Genomic DNA, 23,780 nt, shown 5'->3' with positions numbered 1-23,780 from the left:
AGTTTTTTTTTTTCCTGAATCATACCTGATGGAGCTCAGGGGTTACTCCTGGCTCTGCACTCAGAAGTCCCTCCTGGTAGGCTCTGGGGACCATATGGGATGCCAGGATTCAAACTGGGGTCCGTCCTATGTTGGCTGTGTGCAAAACAAACGCCTTACTCTGTGCTATTGCTATGGCTCCTGGAAGTTCTATTTTAAAATATCCATATATTTTTTGGAGAAATGATAAATTAAGACACAATGAGGAGGAGGAAAAGTGTCTGCTCAGTTTGAGGGAAGATAGACATTGATAAACATTGGGAAGAGGACACTGGTGAAGGGACTGGTGTTGGAACATTGTATGGCTGATTTTAGAAATAACTTTGTAACTCTAATTCAGTGGCCCTCAAACTACAGCCCGCGGGCCACATATTATATATGCTTTTGTTTTGTTTCTTCACTTCAAAATAAGATATATGCAGTATGCATAGGAATTTGTTCATAGTTTTTGTTTTTACTATAGTCTGGCCCTCCCACGGTCTGAGGGACAGTGAACTGGCCCCCTGTTTAAAAAGTTTGAGGACCACTGCTGTAATTCATGGTGACTGAAAAAAAATTACCCCCCCCCAGTCAAAACCCTCCATGAGACCATTAGGTAATTGTCTAAGCCATTAATACTTCCCAAACTTTAAGACATAACTATTATTATCTTGGGCATAACTCCTATAAAAGCATGGAATCCAAATCTATTATATCCTTGTTGAGATATAACTGATTTCATTTTCCTTGGGATTAAAATGGTTTTGAGGGATAGAAATCAAACTGTCAATTATCTTTCAGTTCTCTAGAGAAAATATTTTGTTCAAAATGCCCTAAACCTGATCATGGATTTAAAAAAAACAAAAAACCTCTGATTTTCAGTCTTAAATTCAGCATTAAGATTTTGTTAGTGTGTGTTAGACTAGCAATTGCTTTCATATTTATTTTTCAGAATTACTTCAATAGTAAATAAAACATGAATACTACTTCATATTCATTGAATTTTATAATAGGGTTTAAAGAGTTATCTTACCATATTATACCAGGCACTGACAATGAATTTCTCTTCCTTATCTCTTTGATTTTTTGTTTTCTCATATTCTTTCTAAAAATCAAGCACAGACAAGCATATATGAGACTACCAATAAAAATCATGAAAATCATTAAAGTTCCTATATTCATGGGTTGCAATGTATATAGCAAAATTCTGAGGAGTAATAAAAATCATATATAATTTATTATACAATAAACTACCTCTAATGAATGGAAAAGGCGATCACGTTCCTGGAGTTGGTTTTTAAGAGCTTGTATTTCCGGTGCTGCTCCTTGATTTTGTTTAGGATCTAGAGTACGAATAACCTGCAAAAAGCAATAAAAGAAAATTTCAAAATCTCAAAGACTGTAACATTTGTGGAAAGAGTCACTGTATAGGGGCCGGAGTGATAGCATAGTGCTAAGGCTTTTGCCTTGCACCTGGCCAACACAGATGGACCATGGTTCAAATCCCAACATCCCAAATGGTTCCCTGAGCCTGCCAGGAGTGACTTCTGAGCACAGAGTCAGGAGTAACCCCTGTGCACCGCTGCTGCTGGATGTGGACCCCACTCACCAAATCCTAAAGTATAAACAACAAGAATCAAAAATTATCTTAAAAATAAATTGTATTAAATATTCTCATGTAACTTTTAATTTATATAAGGCTCAATTATAAGAATCAATTCTGACTTAAATGAATAGATTATTTTTGATAAATATATTCTTTAACTGAATCATCGTGATATAGTTACCAAGTTGTTCATGACCGAGTTTCAGTCACAGAATGTCTAACATCCCCCTTCACCAGTGCACATTTCTCAACACCAATGTTCCTGTTTCCCTCCAGCCCTCCCACCTGCCCTCTCCCTTGCCTGTCTCTGTAGCAAATATTTTTCTTCTTTCTCTTCTTTTTTTTTCCTTTTAGATACTGTAATTTGCAATACTGTTATTAAAAGGGTACCGTGTATCTCTTTATCTCCTTTCAGCACCTAGTTCTTGTCAGAGTGATTATTCCCAACTATCATTGTCATAGTGGTCCCTTCTCTGTCCTAATTTACTCCCCTGCTATTTGTGGCAAGCTTCCTTACCATGCATAGGTGGTCCTCCTGGCCCTGGTCTCTACTGCCTCTGGATAACAGAATTATTATTATTTTTTTGTGTTTTTTTTTGGGTCACACCCGGCAGTGCATAGGGGTTATTCCTGGCTCCAGGCTCAGAAATTGCTCCTGGCAGGCACGAGGGACCATATGGGACGCCGGGATTCGAACTGGTCTGACCTCCTGTATGAAAGGCAAGCACCTTGCCTCCATGCTATCTCTCCGGCCCCAACAGAATTATTTTTAATGACAGTAATATTGTATTTTTTAGTTTAGTGAGCCCTTTCTATCTATCACCAGACATATAGAGAGTAGGTATAAAGGGTACAAGTCAGTTCACCTAATTTCCTTATGGCTTAATTTTGGTAGACAGATGATATAATTCTTTTGTTTGTTTTGTGCCACACCTGATGCCGCTCAGGAGTTATTCTGGTAGACATATGATATAATTCTTTTGTTTGTTTGTTTTTGGGCCACATCTAGAGTCGTTCAGGAGTTATTCCTGGCTCTGTACTAAGAAATCACTCCTGAAGGCTCAGTATTACTGTACCCAAATCTACACTGTAAAAAGGCTGCTCAGATTGGTCAGAGTCAGAAAGGAAGTCCATTATAGTATAACCTTTGAACTTTTGTTTTAACTGTAAAATTAGGGAGTTGTCTTATATGCCCGGTCATCTTATACGCCAGAAAATATGGTATTTATAGCGTCTAGACAGGGGCTCCCACCAGCTTTCTAGTCTTCTTTTTTTTTTCTTAACAGAACCATAGAACATAAATCATTTTGTTCAGCCTCATATTTCTATAGCTTCCTACAAATTGAAAAAGAAGTGGATGGTACCAGGGGCAAAGTGGTCTCATAAGCATTGAGTGGAAATAAAAAATGATCAGACCTAATTACCAACCTAAAGTCAACAACAATAGAATTAAGAGACCCAACTACAACAAACTATACACAAAAGAGACCTATTAAACTAGCAGTCCAGGGGGCAAAGGGCATGTTGGTAACAGTGGAGGGAGGTCAACACTGGTGATAGGAATTGCCCTAATTTACTGTCACTTATGTACCTTAAGTACAACTGTGACTTATAATTCACATTGGTCTCAATACATATTATTCCTACATATTCAAAATAAGAGATGTAATTATAAAAATATACTCATATTAATTAAGGTTATAAGGATAAATAAAAGGACAATTCATTTTGCTTAAAAAAGAAGTCATGGGGGCGGAGCAGTGGCGGGGAGCAGTAAGGTGTCTGCCTTGCCGGCTCGAGCCTAGGATTGACTGTGGTTTGATCCCCTGGCGTCCCATACGGTCTCCCAAGCTAGGAGTGATTTCTGAGCACATAGCCAGGAATAACCCGAGTGTCATCAAGTGCGGCCCCCAAAAAACAAAAAAACAAAAGTCAGTATAGATGCACTCTATCTTAAAACATCAGTGAGCAGGATTAGGAAGTGGAATGAGATACCTAAACATTTACACTTACACTTTTGGCTTTCTCTAAGTATTTTTTATATCGTTCCTCCATTTGCTTCATTTCTTCTTCTTTTTTCCTTAAAGCTTCCTGTAGTTCTTCAATCTTTAAAGCTGCAGATGGAAGTTAACAAGAAAAAGAGTTCTAAAAGAGTTCTAAGTATTTTAAGATACTGAAACTGGGGCCCAGAGAGCTAGCACATTGGCGTTTGCCTTGCAAGCATGGACCAAAGGTGGTTGGTTCGAATCCCGGTTTCCCATATGGTCCCCCCGTGCCTGCCAGGAGCTATTTCTGAGCAGACAGCCAGGAGTAACCCCTGAGCACCGCCGGGTGTGACCCAAAAACCAAAAAAAGAAAAAAAGATACTGAAACTGATACATCTGAGAAATTGTTTGGTCTACTACAGTATATCATTTTTTGTTTGTTTGTTTCTTTTGTTTTTGGGCCACACCCGGCAGTGCTCAGGGGTTACTCCTGGCTGTCTGCTCAGAAATAGCTCCTGGCAGGCATGGGGGACCATATGGGACACTGGGATTCGAACCAACCACCTTTGGTCCTGGATCGGCTGCTTGCAAGGCAAACACCGCTGTGCTACCTCTCCGGGCCCCAGTATGTCATTTTTTGAAAAGCCACTAACAGTAACGCTTTAGTGCCCAATAGGAATGTAACAGAGATGAAGGGGAACACACTTGCAAGTACTAAGGATAAAACCCAGAACCTCACACATGCAAGCCAAATGCTATACTACCTGAATCATATCCTTGACTCCAATAATTTTCTTTCTCCTGCCCTTTGTTAATGTTTTTTGTTGTGATGACCATAGAGGTGGCACATACTTTTGGCTGTGGAGTTAACACAGAGCTGACTATCATATTGTGGTGCTTGTACATTTCAGGACACTGTAGGGTTTGTATTTCTTCTTTTTTTTTTTTTTTCTGGGGATTGAACCTAGGTCAGATGCATGCATGGTTAGCTATAGCATCTCTCCGACACCCTCAATAGTAGTTTTGATATATGCTAAATATGAAAACATTATGTGAAGTTATTGGTAACAATTTTTAGGGGGGGTTTGGGCCACACCTGGTGAAGTTCTGGGCTTACTCCTGGCTTTGTGCTCAGAAATTGCTCCTGGCTCAGAGGATAATATGGGACGCCAGGGATTGAACCCAGGTCCTTTCTGGGTCAGCTGTGTGAAAGGCTCTGGACCTATTGCTTTGGACCCAAAGGTAAGATTTGTCAAGACAGAAAGTAGTGATTACTAAGGAGCTGGGAGATAGAGTAAAAAAGAAATTTTTTTTTTTGTGTGTGTTTTTTTTGGGTCACACCCAGCAGTGCTCAGGGGATACTCCTGGTTCTGCGTTCAGAAGAAGTCGCTCCTGGCAGCCTCGGGGGACTATATGAGATGCCGAGATTTGAACCACCAAAGTCTGGGATTGGCTGCATGCAAAGCAAATGCCCTACCGCTATGCTATTGCTCTAGCCCCTAAAAAAATTTCTTTTTTTGGTTTTTGGGTCACACCTGGCAGTCATCAGGTGTTACTCCTGGCTCTACGCTCAGAAATTGCTCCTGGTAGGCTCAGGGGACCATATGGGATGCTGAAGTTTTAATACCATCCTTCTGCATGCAAGGCAAACACCCTACCTCCATGCTATCTCTCCAGCCCATAAAAAAAATTTTTTTTTGCTTTTTTTTGGGGCCACACCCGTTTGATGCTCAGTGGTTACTCCTGGCTAAGCGCTCAGAAACTGCCCCTGGCTTGGGGGGACCATATGGAATGCTGGGGGATCGAATCGCAGCCCGTTTCTTGGCTAGCGCTTGCAAGGCAGACACCTTACCTCTAGCGCCACCTCACTGGCCCCACATAAAATAATTTTTAAGTTGGTGTTTTAAGTTGGGCTGGTGACAAGTTCTGGAGGTAGGTAGCTGCCTACATTGTAAATGCCACTGGACTGTACACTTAAAAATGATTAGAACTGGGGCAGGAGAGATAGCATAGCATAGACGCAGAAGGACAGTGTTTCGAATCCTGGCATGCCATATGGTCAGGAGCATTTTCTGAGCATAGAGTCAGGAGTAAAGCCTGAGCACTGCTCAAAACCAAAGAAAAAAATGATTAAAACTAATTTCTAGGGCCCAGAGGGATAGCACAACGGCGTTTGCCTTGCAAGCAGCCAATCCAGGACCAACGGTGGTTGGTTCGAATCCCAGTGTTCCACATGGTCCCCCGTGCCTGCCAGGAGCTATTTCTGAGCAGACAGCCAGGAGTAACCCCTGAGCACTACCAGGTGTGGCCCAAAAACAAACCAAACCAAACCAAAAAAAAAAAAAACCAAACCAAAAACCTAATTTCTTTTCTTATTTTTTTTTTTTTTTTTGGTTTTTCAGGCCACCCCCATTTAATGCTCAGGGGTTACTCCTGGCTATGCGCTCAGAAATTGCCCCTGGCTTGGGGACCATATGGGACGCCGGGGGATCGAACCGTGGTCCTTTCCTTGGCTAGCGCTTGCAAGGCAGACACCTTACCTCTAGCGCCACCTCGCCAGCCCCCAAAAACCTAATTTCTAATATATAATTTTTACCACAGAAACAAGCAAGTCTATGTTCTTAAAATGAAAGAATTAATGATAAATTAACAAAATTTGACTTTTTAGGCAGTTTATATGAGAAAAGATCAACATAATTCTGATGACTAACTTAAATATTTTATAACATGGAGCTGGAGAGATAGCATGGAGGTAAAGGCGTTTGCCTTTCATGCTGAAAGATAGAGGTTTGAATTCTGGCATCCCATATGGTCCCCTGTGCCTGCCAGGGGCGATTTCTGAGCATAGAGCCAGGAGTAACCCCTGAGCGCTGTTGGGTGTGACACAAAAAACACAAACAAAAATTTTTTTATAACATTAATTGGCATTCAACAGTTAAGTAAAAACTCATAGTTATAACTGAAAATTTAATGATGTAAAGCATGCAGCACAACTAAGAAGAAAAAAATACATGAGTGCCATGGCCAAGAGAGCAACCCCTGGTGAGCTTATAACCATAACTAGAATGTGATTACTGGCAAGCAGAAATAACTAAATGCACATGTACAATAGCCAGAGAAGGTGTGACCATAGTTATTACATAATATCAACGATGAAAAAAAGGAATAGAAGGGAATAAGAGCAAAGGAAATACTGTAAAGATGAGAATATATATTTTCTTTAAATAAGTAAATAATAATATATTATTATTTTGGTTTTTGGCCCACAGGGGTTTCTCCTGGCTCTGCACTCAGAAATTACTCCTGGCAGGCTCAGGGAACCATATAGGATGCTGGAGATCGAATCTGGGTAGGCCATGTGCAAGACAAACACTCTACCCACTGCATTATTGCTTTGGCTCCAAATAAGTAAATTATTTTATTGCTAGGATAATGGGGGCTAGTTCTAAAATAAAAACTAAATAAACTAGGGGCCAGAGAGATAGCACAGCAGCATTTGCTTTGCAAATAGCTGACCCAGGAACTAAGGTGGTTGGTTCGAATCCCAGCGTCCCATATGGTCCCCCGTGCATGCCAGGAGCTATTTCTGAGCAGATAGCAAGGAGTAACCCCTGAGCACTGTCGGGTGGGGCTCAAAAACCCAACAAAAAAACACAAAAAAAAACCCAACAAAACACAACTGAATAAACTCATTACATGGTAATGTATAGTCAGCCAATTTAAAACTATGTTAATTAGAAAAACTCACAGCTGTTATTAAATCTTGTTTCAAGATCTTCGATATTGGCTCTCTTCTTCTGTAATTCATTATTGGCTTCATGTAGCTTCTCTCTGTAGCAAAATATTTAATACTATCACCTACAGTGACAATTACAAAAACAGTAGCAAAGCTTATCTAAAATATTCTTGAAATAAACATAAAAATGCTATGAAACAAAGGCATAAAAACAAATCCACATAAATTAAAAATATTAAGAAATAAGTGACTAATCATAGGCAGAAATCTCAGTACGAAGTACTCGTATTTATCATTTATATAAACACACACAAGAAGGTACAATGAAATTAATTAAAAATCCAGACTGAGCTGCTTTCCCTGTGTTGCTCTGGCCATCATACAGTGCTGGGAATCAAACCTAGGCTTCTAACATGCACAGCATACACATTAAGTTTCAGAGTTCTCTTCAGGCTTTCAAAATTTTAAATAATTTTTGTTTGTTTTGTTGTTGGGCCACGACTGCCAGTGCTCAGGGCTTCCTCCCGGCTTTGCACTCAGGGATCATTGTGGTGGTCTTATGGGATCATGTGGAATACCCCGTTTCTGTACTATTGCTCTGGCCTCTGAATTTTAATTAGTCCTATGATCTTTGCACTTGACCTTAGTATATATTCCTAAGTGATAATTGTTTAGTATTGTCCACTTTTTACTTTTAAATGAATTACTCTAATTTCCAGTTTTTATTCAACATTGTATTTTACTCCCCTTTAAATTGATGCTAGCCCTTTTTATAAATTTTTATTTTACATAGTATTCTTTTTTTTTTTTTTTTTTTTTTGGTTTTTGGGCCACACCCGGCTGTGCTCAGGGGTTACTCCTGGCTGTCTGCTCAGAAATAGCTCCTGGCAGGCACGGGGGACCATATGGGACACTGGGATTCGAACCAACCACCTTTGGTCCTGGATCGGCTGCTTGCAAGGCAAACGCCGCTGTGCTATCTCTCCGGGCCCTACATAGTATTCTTTTACTGAAATACTCTTCAGTCTATCTTTTCATATCTGGTAGTATTTATACTTTCTAGTTTCCTGTGATTACATGTACAACATTGTGATCTGTGAATTCAAGTACTAAACTGATAGGTTCAGTTTATTAAGAAAACTCTTACCATTAATAGGTAAGAGATACCTTTGCCCAACATCTTTAGCAATAATTAGCACGTTTGCTCTTTGTTTTCATTTTTAAGTCAGCAGCACTCAGAGCCACTTCCGTTTGGGAGTCTCTCCTGACAGTACAGTGGTGGGAATCAAATGTATAAATTTTCATTTTATCTTTGAGGTACTGGGGATTGAAGTCAGGTCCTCACACATGTAAGATAAGTGCTCTACCACCCCTTAGCCCAGCATATTTGTTTTTTAAATTGAACCAATTTGATACACCCAAGATGGTCTCAACTGCAGGTTTTTTGGGTTTGAGTTTTTTTTGGCCACACCTGGTGGTACTCACAGGGTGGTCCAAGCCCCTGCCTTATTGAAACCACCCCTGCTGCATCATCACCTATAAGCACTGTTTTGCTTATGGCCCTGTTTCAACACTCCTCTGTGACTTTCTGAAGAGACAAATCTGACCAAAATTTAGGTATACCAGTATTTGGGCTGATATCACCAAGACATTTTTGGAGTGAGTGAGGATATCCTTGCTTCCCCTGCCCTGCAGTTTCTCCTACTTTCTGGAAACCTGGCATGCATATATATATATATATTATCAGTAATAGTGCTTTGAATTCCTGGCCAGCACAGCCATGAAAAAAAATTCATTTTTTGGTGTTGTCATCCCCCAGAAACACACCAATTTAGATACCACTATATACCTGAGGCCACTTAATGCCTAGAAGCAACTTAAATAACAGAATGGTTAGCTAGCAAAAAAAGCTTACTAAACCTTCTTGCTAATGACTTAATGACCTTATTGGATATACAATAATTTTCACAAATTTGATTGCTGCCATCCTTTTTATTTTTTCTTTATTCTCTTCTCTTCTTGTTTTATTTTTTAAAAAATTTGCTCTCACTCAACTATGTAAACTATGTGATGCACGTTCCTTAAATAAAGTAATTTTAAAAAAAGTTGTATTCAACAGCTTTATACTCACAGGTGTTCTTCAAGCTTCTTTTTTAGAAGAACTGACTGAAAGTGGAAATAAAAAGTTTATTAACATCTTGACTAATTGTATTTAAATATTAAGAGGGAGACAGCAATTAGTATAAAATACCCCCAAATAAAATATCTGAATCTCTATTTATAGTAAAGGAAATGAACAAGTCTCATATATAGGTCTGGATTTAATTAAAAAACAAAACAAAAACAAAACAAAACAATCCTGAGGGCTAGAGAAATAGGATAGTGTGGGGCACTTGTTCTGAAAACAAGTGCTAAACAAGATTTGATCCCTGGTACTCTACATGCCTCTCCAAGCATTGACATCAGTTGTCCCTAAGTGTAGAGCCAGGTTAGTAAACTCTGAGCAATGCTGATGTGGCCCCAAACCAAATGAAAATTGCCCCGAGATACTTTTAATCTACTATTTTGTTTTTTCCTATGTTTTTCCTATGGTTTGGTTCAAATCTCATAAATACTATCAGAAACTTATGAATATGGACTAGCTACAAATAATTTGGTGGTAATATAAAAGGTGAAAGATTATGCACAGGATTTAAATGCTGAAAAAAACTTATTTTTTAAAAAGTTTCCTGTAAATTAGGTAAGAATTGACCTGATTCTCAAAATAGACACAAATAATGTCATTCTTGAAGCCAGTCTGTTAGAGAACAGATAAAACTCTTGCTTTGCACATGCCCACCTCGGTTTTATCTCCTACATCTCATATAATCCCCTGGGTTCCATCAGGAATGATCCCTGAGCATGGAGCCAGGATTAAGTCTTGAAGATTGCTGGTATGACTCCCCAAACCAAAAAAACAAAACAAAACAAACAAAAAAAACCCCAACGAAACAAAACAAAATACAACACCAAACAAATAAAACCCAAAGAACAATGTTTCTTTTTGAAAGTTTTCATAACTAAACTTACTTTTAAACATATTTCTTTTACAGTCTCATAAAACAAAACATCCAGTGAATTAATATAGCAAGGTCAAAACAACTCCTCACACCAAGTGCTTAGATTTTAAAGTCACTTTATCCTACAGTGACCATTATTCCACAATGGTCATAGCTCTGAGATATTTAAAATCTACTCAACTATTCAGCATGTTAACTATAGTTATATAAGTAATCAGACATTATCTACTACTTTTGCCAAATATAAAAATGTAATAACCCTTATTTCTAGCACTGCCTATTCCGTCTTTAGTGGAGGATAAATGGAGAATACTTTTCAAATATTTTAATTCTGCACTTAATTTTGGTCACACTCTTAATTTTAACTCACATAGTAACACATAGTTACTACTTTATGTATTTGGCTCTTCATTAAAGTATGCCATATAGTTTCATGTAAAACTATACATCTGGAAATAAGATTAGACTTACTAAATTGTTGAGGAAGGTGTAATGGGGGGGGGGTCATTTTAGTAGTTTTCAACTTGCAATCCAAAAGTAAAGGCCAGATTTGCTAGTCATTGCATAGCCACTGCTATACTTCCTTTATATACTCTAATGCCTCTCTAATGGAAGAATAGGATCAAAATATGTGGTGGAAGGAAGCTAGTACTGTGATAGAAAAGAAATGGATGGGGGGAAAAACAAAAAGTTCTTTTTAGTTTAAATTCATGATATCCTCTTAATATATTCATTATTAAGAAAATAAATCTATAAATCAAGTATTACTGGTAAAATTAATTTAATTTCCATAAAATTGTAATGCTGTCAAGTATGGTGGCAGGTAATACATAGATATAAAAGGACTCAATATATAGAAATGAATAGAAAGCAATACTTACTATAGCCTTGAGCAGAAACCATACCAAAGACAGAGAAGACATATTAGTATGAAGCACACACAGCAGCCAATAGAAGGAATGATTTAGTAATTCATAAACAGAAGTAAGATATATATATTTTAAGTATAGATTTTTCCTTCTATGATCTTCTCATTTTCTCTTGCTCTCTGGAGTTTTATATATGGTAGCTAGCTCAAATTATCCATATCACTGGATATTACAATGCTTTCTGTTTCCATGCTAAAAATAAATAACATAAGAAAATATGCAAACCATGGAATTTTGATTTAAGGACACTTGAAAGGATAACTTTTTTATAACAGGAATGTGAAGAATCTATGTTATTTGCAGAGATCAATTTGATTTTAGATTGTTGCTATATTTTATGAACCCAAGATCCAATACTGTAGTAAGAGAGAAAAAACAAAAACCAAAAAATTTGCTGAAGAAAGAATAATGTATTTAATATCATTTCTCCAAACCATATCTTCAGAATAACTGAGACAATTACTATTAGTATTTTAGATAAAATTATCTCATTACCAACTGGGCAATCCAGTAAATTGACTAAATTTGCAAGTGGCATTTTATAAACTGATACTTAACTTCTTCTTTTTTTTTTTTTGTTTGTTTTTAGGTCACACCAGCAGCGCTCAGGGGTTACTCCTATTTTGGGGTCACACCCGGCAGTACTCAGGGGTTACTCCTGGCAGGCTCGGGGGACCATATGAGATGCAAGAATTTGAACCACCATCCTTCTGCATGCAAGGCAAATGTCTTACCTCCATGCTATCTCTCTGGCCCCAAGGGGTTACTCCTGGCTCTACACTTCAGAAATTGTTCCTGGCAGGCCTGGGGGACCATATGAGATGCCGGGATTGAAAACACCATCCTTCTGCATGCAAGGCAAATGACTTACCTCCATGCTATCTCTCTGGTCCCCTGATATTTAACTTGATATACTTCTGGAAAATTTGTTTTAAAGTAATAGCATCAGCACTAGGGAGATAAGTCAAAAAATGGAAAAAAAAAATACCTTGCAGTTTGTGAGGCCTAGAGTCTGGTATCTGGGACCTTATTGTCTCCCAAACCCCAGCAGGTAGCATGTACTGCTAAATGTGACCCTGATGGCCCCATCACTCAAGGACAGGAGCAGCACTGCATTGCCAGGTACAAGTACTGAATGAATCATCAGGTATGAGCAGCTGGGTTGAATATTGCTGGGAATGACACCAAATTCCCTTGAATATTGTTTGAGAGGTCCTCTCCAAGAAATAAACTGCAGGAGAACATCTTATATATATATAAAATAGGTATTAAACAACTTATATATTTAATATCATATATTACATATAATTATATTATATATAATTAACAATTATAATTAATTATAACTATTATATTATATAATATTGAATATTATACATTTAAATATATATTAAATAGATTTATATTTAATGTTATATTAGATTTAATAGCATATTAATTTAGATTTAAAGGTTGGAGAATACAGGGGTTAAAATGCTTGCCTTGCATGCTGCTGACCCTCTCAGATACTAATATAAATACTTTAATATGCCAATGGTGCATGTGCTTTGGCTTGCTGTAATTTAACACTGTATAAAAGCATGCTTAGAAAGTAAACCATGAAATTTCATCATTCAATTTTATTAAGGTACTTATTACTATTTAATTTTTTGTTGTTGTTTGTTTTGTTTTTGGGTCATACCCGGGGGCGCTCAGGGGTTACTCCTGGCTCTGCACTCAGAAGTCGCTCCTGGTAGGAATGGAGGATTATGTGGGATGCCAGGATTCAAACTATTGTCTGCCCAGGATCAGCTGCATGCAAGCAAACACCCTGCCACTGTGCTATCTCTCTGGCTCCACTATTTAGTATTTTTAGGGGAGTTATGAATCACACTTGCTGGTGTCCAGGGAACAATATTTATGCTGAAGAATGAAGTAGGGTTGGCTGGATGCAAAACAAGCACCTTAATCCTGACAGCCACACACATTTCACTGGTAATACAAAATGAAGACAACTTGTCAGTCAATCTAGGTGCCTCTCCACCATTCCACTGTATATGAGCTTTTTCTTTTTTTCTTTTTTTTTTTTGGTTTCGTTTTTGGGCCACATCTGGTGATGCTCAGGGGTTACTCCTTGCTATGTGCTCAGAAATCACTCCTGGCTTGGGGGACCATATGGGATGCCGGGGGATCAAACTGCAGTCTGTCCTAGGCTAGCACGGGCAAGGCAGACACCTTACCACTTGTGCCCCTGCACAGGCCCAGATATGAGCGTTTTTATAGTTGTACTCTAATGATCATAATCATCAAGAAATGAAAGATCCAACTACCTGGCTTAAAACATCTATTATGTTCTATTGATGAGCTTTTACATTGGCAGAGTTAAGACAGATACACAGAATGTTAGGGAAACTTACAAAAAGAAGTGCAAACTTAATTGGAAGAGGGTGTAAATAAGAGGGTCTGATGGCGTACTTCAGGGATAAATTCTTTTTTCTTTCTTTGCCCTTCACTTTTTTCCTATTTGGGGGACAATGTTAAGTAATGCTTAGTTTGGTGACACAGGCCTGATAATTTTTGTACTCAGGCCAAAAGTGTGGTATTAGAGAGTGGGGTAGGCATAAATGCCAGGGACGGAATTTAGGACTTCATAAATGTAAGATATTTGCTCAACCATGTTTGCTATCTCCTTAACTCCAGAGCATTTTTCAAAACAAATACTTGAGCAAGCTACATTTTACTAGTCCAAAGGTAAAAATCCTACACTGTGACTACTGAATTGAACTTTTTTCTAAAGGAACTTCTAATTTTCAATAGAATGAATCTGAAATAGTTGTCTTTTTTATAAGAAATGCTAGCAAATTTTTCTATAACCTATATACTTACATATTATTTTTATGAAAATTATTGAACAAAAATCACAGCTTTTCTTAACATAAAATCATTAGACCATGGTTGGCACATGATTGGCACACTTACATCTTCTGCTTTTGAGCCTTGATCCTGTAAAGATTTTTGCAATTCTTCAACTTGTGATTGTGCTTCAAGAAATCTTTGATTCACCAGCCTAGAATCAAATGCATATTAATTTTCCAAATTCTTACCCAATTTTACCGTTGTTATTTGTTACACAGCATTATAAAGATTTGGGGGTGGAGTGGTAGCACAACAGGTAGGATGTTTGCCTTGCATTGTATTGGAAAATGTACAAATTAATGTAATCTCTTAGAGTATACTTAAACTTTTTTTTTTCTTTTGGGTCACATCTGGCAGCTCTCAAGGGTTACTCCTGGCTCTATGCTCAGAAATCGCTCTTGGCAGGCTCGGGGGACCATAGGAGATGTTGGGATTAGAACCTCCGACCTTCTGCATGCAAGGCAAATGCCTTACCTCCATGCTATCTCTCTGGCCCCTATACTTACACTTTTAATAAAAATCTACTTATAGTTCATTGTTAAGATGTGTAGAAAAGGGAAAAAGACTAGCACATGTTGAGAAATTTCTGTTAGTGATTCATTGTCTCTTAGTTTTTTATTATTCGGCCAGAAGGTTCGTTTTTTTTTGTTTGTTTTTTTGTTTTGGGGTCACACCCAGTGGCACTCAGGAGTTACTCCTAGCTCTGTGCTCAGAAGTCATTCCTGGCAGGCTTGGGGGACCATATAGGATGACTGGATTCAAACTGGGGTCCGTCCTGTGTTAGCTGCGAGCAAGGCAAACACCTTACTGCTGTGCTATCGCTCCGACCCTGGGTCAGAAGTCATTAAAGATTATCTGGAAAGAAAGAAAGAACTTTGGAAATTCGTGACAAATCTTGCCCTTAAGAAAGATAATACAGGAGCTAGAGCAATGTATAGAGGGTTGGGTTAGCCCAGGTAACCCCCTACAACCAATCATGAGCCCTGCCAGGCGTGATCCTTGAATTTAAAGCCAGGAATAAACCCTAGGCTTCACTGACTGTAGCCAAATAAAAAAATTAAATAAATATGTAATAAAAAGGTAATATCAGATGATGAGCAAACTGCATTTAAGGTTCAGGCCTTATGGAGTGTCAGGGCTTATACCCAGGTAGGTCACATGCAAGGCAAGTGCCCTAACTACTGTAATATCTCTCCATCACAGATTCTTTGGGGGTGTAGGGATGGACCACACCAAGCTCATGGGTTACTCCTCTCTCTGCACTCAGGGATCATTCCTGGTGGTTCTTGGGAATAATATGGAATGTTGGGGATCGAACCCGGGTTGGCCATATGCAAGACACTCTACCCATATGCTATTGCTCTGGCCCCACTCCATTGAAGATTAAAAAAAATTCTTTAGTTTTAATTAACCAGAAAAAGAATGGTGCTGGCATTAATTTGTTTAGAGAAATAAAGGAATAAAACAGAGGTTTTTCGAGACCAGAATATACTTAGAGAAAAAAGTTAAAGTACTTTTGAAATTAAATGGAATTTTTCATTTCAAGTCTTTGAGGGACCCAAACTCAAGGGGTAAAAGAGATAACCTGTGTTATCTGTTATTCCTACCTGTTCTCTGTCTCCAATTCATTATTGCGTAGATTTGCATCATCTAGGAGGCTCTGCAATAAGGCAATCTTTTCATTGTCTGAACCCTCTTGGTTAATTTTTAACATCCTATTTTCATGCTGAAGACGAATAAGTTTCTCCCTGGATAAGCAAAGCAAATACTGTTCATTCTGCTACATTAACAATACAATATAGCTGCTAATACTCAGCTGCACAGAGTTAACATGCAGATATATAAACAAAAAAACAAAGTGCCTGCAAAAACTTAGCTCTTTTGTAACAGGCTAATATATTTCTTACATACATACGTATTTTTAAAAGAATGGTTAATAGATTATCCAATATGTAATGGATAATGTTGGCCTAAATTCCAAAGCCACAGGAAAAAGGAGGAAATATTTACTATTAAAAAAAAAAAGAATAGATAATCTTTAAAAAAACTCCCAATATCACTATTTATGAGTGAAATTTCAATATCTTACATTTGAATTTAAGTACTTTTGTAATAAATGCTTCTATACATTTGTTCTTTGAGTCTTCTCCAATAAAATGATTATCAAATATATGTTCTTAAATTAACAATTATCTGAAATTTGGCAGCTATAATCACATCCACAAATGCAGCTGCTATGTTGGCACCAGACCAATTCCTTAGACTCACTCTTTTCTTGAATGAGATGTAAACCAAGCTTAGCCATAGAGCAGAAAGCTGGCAATCTTGGGAGGAGAGAGCAGGCCAAGCCACCACTCTGCTGAAGCAATGCCTGCTTCATGCCTGGAACAATTCCCTTCAGGGACACCAATCTGACCAAACTTCAAGTATGTCGGTTTTTGGGCTTATATTACTAAAGCTTTTGGGTGTAAGCAATGGGACCTTTACCCTGCATTCTCCTTTTTCTAGGAGTCCTGGCAGCTAGAAGATGCCCCTAAGAGCCATAGTATCAGGAACAGTGCTTTGAATTGCTGGATAACTCATTTGTTTGATACTTTCATTCCTATAGGATCACACCAATTTAACAGAATGGACAGCTAACAACAAGAGCTTACTAAATCTGCTACTGTATTAATGAGTTCATTGGAGATAATTCTCACAAACATGCTTGCAACTGTACTTTTTTTCTTTTTTCTTAAACTTTCTTCTCTTCCTTTTTCTTTCTTTCCTTTCTTTAAAATAACCTTTCTCTCACTTACCTATACACTAATGTATTATGGTCAACTATGCCAACTAAGTGATACATTTTCTTTAAATAAAAGTAAAAAAAAAAAAAAGAACAATTATCTGATGGTAAAAACATAATAATATTAAATGAATGCCCTCAAAAGATATAGTCCAACCATTCCTTACAGTAAATAAAACTGCATTCTTGCAAAGAGTTGAATTATCAGCACACATTTCGAGCTAACCAGTTATCCTAAGTTGAACTGTCAGAAGCAAGTTATTGAATTATATCTTTGTAGGCTCTTTGTGATGTCAAAATTTTACATGGATAAAAATTAAAAACAAGAGCCACACAAAACTTCCTTATAACATTTATGGTAATGATATTACTGAGAATTAACTTACATAAAATATAATTAAAGTTGTATTGTTGAAGACACTTGTAAAGGTATCATCTAATGTGTATATTAGTCAGACTCATCTTTAATTTTATTACTAGCACATACCAGCTTTTCATGGAAAAAAGGAAAAAAAAAAGAACAAAATATACATACATAAAACTGTTCTGATTTTGCCAAAGCATAGAATTTACAAAGTACATTTACTTATGCTATTGAAAAGATTAGGGCCCGGAGAGATAGCACAGTGGCGTTTGCATTGCAAGCAGGCGATCCAGAACCTAAGATGGTTGGCTCGAATCCCGGTGTCCCATATGGTTCCCCGTGCCTGCCAGGAGTGATTTCTGAGCAGATAGCCAGGAGTAACCCCTGAGCACTGCCAGGTGTGGGCCCCCCCACCCCAAAAGAAAAGATTAGAGTCTACTTTGTGGGTATATTTTATTAGCTGTTGCAATTTAAGAAATAAAACACTAACACTGGGTCTTTGAGGATAATTATTGGGAGATAAAAAGAATTCATAATTTTTAAGTACAAAGTGAGACATGCTCACTATAGAAAAAATTGAAAAAATTATAAAAACCAAACCTAGGGGCCGGAGAGATAGCATGGAGGTAAGGCGTTTGCCTTTCATGCAGGAGGTCATCGGTTCGAATCCCGGCGCCCCATATGGTCCCCTGTGCCTGCCAGGAGCAATTTCTGAGCCTGGAGCCAGGAATAACCCCTGAGCACTGCCAGGTGTGACCCAAAAACCAAAAAAAAAAAAAAAAAAAAAAAAACCAAACCTAACTCTTTAACTTTATAATACAAAAATAATTAAAAATAGTAATCTATTTTATGCATAAATAAAATATGCAAAAATTTTAGAAAGTGGATAACCAGTACATGTTACATTGGTGTCACTATACTTAAAATTTCCCAATATTTTTATATGATTAAATATTATATTTTAATATTTTAGAGGCTAGATAAGCAGTACAGCAACTAGGGCATTTGTTTTGCAAGCAGCTGACCGAGGTTACCAGTTCCATTGAGTTTGGCAGGAGTGATTCCCTACTGCAGAGCCAGAAATAAGCCCTGAGCACTGCTAGGGATGGCGCCAGCAACACTCCCAACCCCTAATTACACTTTAAAATAAATGTTAAAATAAATAGATGAACTGTAAGTTAAGCACTGTAAGCATTTAAATTTTAACAATTTTGAGTTACAACCTTTATATAATCCTTTATTATTCCTTACTATTATTTATTAAGATGTAGGTTGTTTTCAATTGTTAAGATTATTTTGGGACACATTTTTGGGGCACATATTAAATACATTTTTGGCAAAAGACACATCTGCCGGGCCCGGAGAGATAGCACAGCGGAGTTTGCCTTGCAAGCAGCCGATCCAGGACCAAAGGTGGTTGGTTCGAATCCCGGTGTCCCATATGGTCCCCTGTGCCTGCCAGGAGCTATTTCTGAGCAGACAGCCAGGAGTAACCCCTGAGCACCACCAGGTGTGGCCCAAAAACAAAAACAAAAAAAATCAATGTAAAGAAAGAAGTGTTTCATATAAAATAATTTCCTTAAAAATTGCTATTTTGGGGGTCCGGAGAGATAGCACAGCGGTGTTTGCCTTGCAAACAGCCGACCCAGGACCAAAGGTGGTTGGTTCGAATCCCGGTGTCCCATATGGTCCCCCGTGCCTGCCAGGAGCTATTTCTGAGCAGACAGCCAGGAGTGACCCCTGAGCACTGCTGGGTGTGGCCCAAAAACAAAACAAAACAACAACAACATAGAAAGACACATCTGCCAAACTGCTCAAAAATACAATTTAAGGGGCCGGAGAGATGGCATGCAGGTAGGGCATTTGCCTTGCATGCAAAAGGATGGTGACTCGGGCCCGGAGAGATAGCACAGTGGCGTTTGCCTTGCAAGCAGCCGATCCAGGACCAAAGGTGGTTGGTTTGAATCCCGGTGTCCCATATGGTCCCCCTTGCCTGCCAGGAGCTATTTCTGAGCAGACAGCCAGGAGTAACCCCTGAGCACTGCTGGGTGTGGCCCAAAAACAAAACAAAACAAAACAATAGAAAAAAAAGGATGGTGACTCGAATCCTGGCATCCCATATGGTCCCAAGCCTGCCAGGAGCGATTTCTGAGTGTAAAGCCAAGGAGTAGCCCTGAGCACTGCCAGCTGTGATCCAAAAACCAAAAAAATAAAAAAATGTACAACTTAAATATTTTATTCTTAGTTATGGAGTTTTCAATATCTCCAAATCTTAAACATGGAGAAAAATGGTTTAAAATCAATTTTTGCAAATTTGATAAGCAAATACCAATATGCATTAAAATATTGGTTTATTATCATATGGTACATATACATGCCACAAAAATTTCAAAAATATTTTACAATATTAAAATTTTTTTGTTGTTTTTTGGCCACACCTGGCAGTATTCAAAAATTACTCTTGGCAGGGTATACAGGATGCTAAGAATTGAACCTGGGTTGGCTGTATGCAATGCAAACGATCTACTCACAGTACTAGCTCTAGTATAATTGCTCTAGCCCCAGATTAAACTTTTTTTCCTTGGTTTTTGGTTCACACCTGGCAGTACTCAGGGCTCACTCCTGGCTCCAGGCTTGGAAATCGCTCCTGGCAGGCTTGGGGGACCATATGGGATTCGAACCACCACCGACCTTCTGCAGGCAAGGCAAACACCTTATCTTCATGCTATCTCTCGGGCCCCAGATTAAACTCCTTTTTTTTTTTCTTTTGTGGTTTTTGGGTCACACCCGATGATGCTCAGGGGTTACTCCTGGCTATGTGCTCAGAAGTCGCTCCTGGCTTGGGGGATCATTGAACGGAGGTCCCCTAGGCTAGCGCTGGCAAGGCAGACAGACACCTTACCTCTAGTGCCACCGCGCCGGCCCCAAGAAAGATGATTTACTTTTTTGCGTTTTTGTTTTTGGGTCACACCCGGCAGTGCTCAGGGGTTATTCCTGTCTCTATGCTTAGAAATCGCTCCTGGCAGGCTCAGGGGACCATATGGGATGCCAGGATTTGAACCACCGACCTTCTGCATGAAAGGCAAACACCTTACCTCCATGCTATCTCTCTGGCCCCCCCAGATTAAACTCTTAATAACATTTTTAAATTAAACATATCTCAGTAGCTTTATTTTTAAAACCCAGAAGGTATTTTGTATTGGGTCATCCTTAGAAAAATAAATTTATTCAATCTTTTAGTCTCTTTCCTTTGTTGTGATGACTGGGGATACACTCTGTGATCCTCACCAGGAGACACACAATTTTTTAGTTCAATACTTGGAAGCAGTTGGTTGAGTATGCCCCAAGATTGCACACTATGTTGCCACGTGGATTGTACTCAACATGTGGGGCAGTGCCAAGGGCTGAACTCAAAACTTCATACCTCTTTCCCGAGAGTGGACGCGGCAGCACCTCAGTCTCGCTTTTTCTTCCCTTCCCCCTTTTTCCTACTTTTTTCCTCCCTTCCCCCTTCACCATTTCCCCTAAAGAAAACAGAAAAAGAGAAGAAAAAAAAAACAACCAAAAATAAAAACTTTATACCTGAATAGTAGGTACTCAACCAATGGAATTATTTATTCCTGGGGACAATTTGTTGAATCTTATTTTATTTATTCAATGTAAAGAAACAGGGCCCGGAGAGATAGCACAGCGGCGTTTGCCTTGCAAGCAAGCTGATCCAGGACATAAGGTTGGTTGGTTCGAATCCCGGTGTCCCATATGGTCCCCTGTGCCTGCCAGGAGCTATTTCTGAGCAGACAGCCAGGAGTAACCCCTGAGCACCACCGGGTGTGGCCCAAAAACAAAAACAAATCAATGTAAAGAGACAAGTGTTTCATATAAAATAATTTCCTTAAAAATTGCTATTTTGGGGGCCCGGAGAAGATAGCACAGCGGCGTTTGCCTTGCAAACAGCCGACCCAGGACCAAAGGTGGTTGGTTCGAATCCCGGTGTCCCATATGGTCCCCTGTGCCTGCCAGGAACTATTTCTGAGCAGACAGCCAGGAGTCACCCCTGAGCAACGCCGGGTGTGACCCAAAAACCAAAAAAAAAAAAAAAAAAATTGCTATTTTGGGAGGTAGGTTGAGAAATAGAACAGATAAGGTGTTTGCCTTGCATGCAGCCACCCTGGTTTCAATCCATGGCATACCATATGGTACCCTGAGCACTACCAGAAATGGTTCCCAAGTGTAAAGTCAAGAGCAACGCCATACTTCCAACACTCCCCGCCCCCGAAAAATAAAAAACAAATTGCTTTTTTGGAGACAGAAGTATGTCATAACACACCTATTCAATAAAAAACACCAGACTAAAAGTAAAGTACCATACTGTGGATCAGGGGCACAGGTGAAATTATAGAGCACAGGCTATGCATATGCAAATGAGTTCAGGTACAATCCTGGAACCATGGCTCCCATGACTATTAAAAATGTATTTGAGGGTCTGGAGTGATAGAGCAGGGGTAGGGTGTTTGCCTTGCATGTGGCTGAACCAAGATGAACCTGAGTTCAATCCCTGGCATCCCTTAAGGTCCCCCAATTTCTGAGCGCATAGCCAGGAGTAACCCGAGTGTCATTGAGTTTGGCTTAAAAACCAAAAAAGAAAATGTGTTTGACAGAATAGTAAAAGGTGTACAAGATGCTTCCAGAGTTGCTTCCTCTTGTTTACTCTTAGTAAACAATTGCCAACAACAATAAATTAAATTTAAACTGTCTCCATTTACTTAACAAGTATCTGAACATCTGAGGTTTCTAGAGATTATGAAACTTATACTTTCCAAAGTCATATCCTGAGCTCATGACAAATTATAATCTGTGCTTTTAACAGTCAAAAATGTAGAATCTAGGGGCCGGAGAGATAGCATGGAGGTAAGGCGTTTGTTTGCCTTTCATGCAGAAGGTCACTGGTTCAAATCCCGGTGTCCCATATGGTCCCCCGTGACTGCCAGGAGCTATTTCTGAGCAGATAGCCAGGAGTAATCCCTGAGCACCGCCGGGTGTGGCCCAAAAATCGGAAAAAAAAAAAAAGTAGAATTTAGCTTTGACATAATAAAAATGTTGAGTTTGTGTTGAACATGTGAAAGAATTTATATTTTGAGGGATAAGCTTTTTTCTCAGGATAATTTGCAGTGTGATTAGGTTATTATATCTTACCTAATTTCAGGTGTAACAATCTCTGCTGCCAGACTATCTGAAGATTCTTGACTTCCCAGAGGCATTAAACCTATAAATATAAACATATGAAAGGTTAAAAGCACATAATATTCCGTTTCTATATAAAACCTACTGTATTAATTTTCGTTATTTTTGTTTTTAGGGCTCAGGAGTTTCTCCTTGCTCTGCATAGAAAAATTACTCTTGGTGACTAGTTGGACCATGTAGAATGGCAGGGATCAAACTGGGGTCAGCCACATATATTGCAAGCTGTTCTATTGATCTATTCTATATTTTATTTTTGTAAACTGACCAGTTGTTGCGTCACATAACAGCACGCAGGGGCCTGGGTCTGGGAATCGAACCAGGTACCTCCCGGGTCAGCCTTATGCAAGGCAAATGCAAAGTAAACGCCCCACCACTGTGCCATCTCCCAGGCCTTCTTGCTCTATTTTAAAGCTAAAATTGTTACTCTAATATTGCTTAGTAGTAAGATACATGTGACAGTTACTTTGTATTGTTTTATTACTATTTATTTAGTCATTCATTCATCCCTCCCAAGCTGTGCTTAGGGATTCTGGGGTCACTACTGTTATCTCTCAACCAGATTAGACAGTTCAATGCTAGTGCCTAGTGAAGCAGTACTTTGCACACAATGGTTTTCAGGCAACCAGGGCCACATTTGGCAGTGTTTGGTGGGGGGCATACGGTATCAATGATCAAACTCAGGTCCTTGCACATGCCTGAACCCTGAGCTATTTCACCAGCCCTTTTTAAGAATTAAAAAAAATTTTTTTTTTTGGTTTTTGGGTCACACTGGCTGTGCTCAGGGGTTACTCATGGCTCTAAGCTCAGAAATTGCTCCTGGTAGGCTCGGGGGACAGTATGGGATGCTGGGATTCGAACCACCATCCTTCTGCATGCAAGGCAAACACCCTACCTCCATGCTATGTCTCTGGCCCTCTTTTAAAGCATTTTTAAGTGTGAAACTGAGTGTCAGTAAGTATAATGAGAGTTACCATGAATAGTATCTATTTGCAAAACCATGTTTATCACCCAAAACATAAATTCTGTAACTAGTAAGGGATTCCTTTCTCCATTCCCATTTCCTTCTCCCTTGGGTCTGGTAATCTATACTTTCCATTGCTATAAATGTTCCCTTCTAGACATTTCATATAAATAAATCAAATTTTTCCATTTGTATCTAGTT

General features: G+C 38.8%; 1 protein-coding gene across 1 annotated transcript in view; it reads right to left on the bottom strand.

Annotated features, from left to right (window-relative positions):
- HOOK3 (hook microtubule tethering protein 3) overlaps positions 1–23,780 on the bottom strand; it is a 104,126-nt gene that overhangs the window by 5,754 nt on the left and 74,592 nt on the right. The window contains 8 exon segments of the mRNA XM_049771916.1: positions 1,052–1,123; positions 1,273–1,377; positions 3,638–3,738; positions 7,358–7,440; positions 9,477–9,511; positions 14,292–14,379; positions 15,836–15,976; positions 22,571–22,640. Coding sequence (XP_049627873.1) covers positions 1,052–1,123; positions 1,273–1,377; positions 3,638–3,738; positions 7,358–7,440; positions 9,477–9,511; positions 14,292–14,379; positions 15,836–15,976; positions 22,571–22,640 — 695 coding nt within the window.

Source organism: Suncus etruscus, chromosome 4 (genome assembly GCF_024139225.1).
Source record: "Suncus etruscus isolate mSunEtr1 chromosome 4, mSunEtr1.pri.cur, whole genome shotgun sequence".
Taxonomy (NCBI): Eukaryota; Metazoa; Chordata; class Mammalia; order Eulipotyphla; family Soricidae; genus Suncus; species Suncus etruscus.
This window is presented reverse-complemented; position numbering and strand designations above follow the sequence as displayed.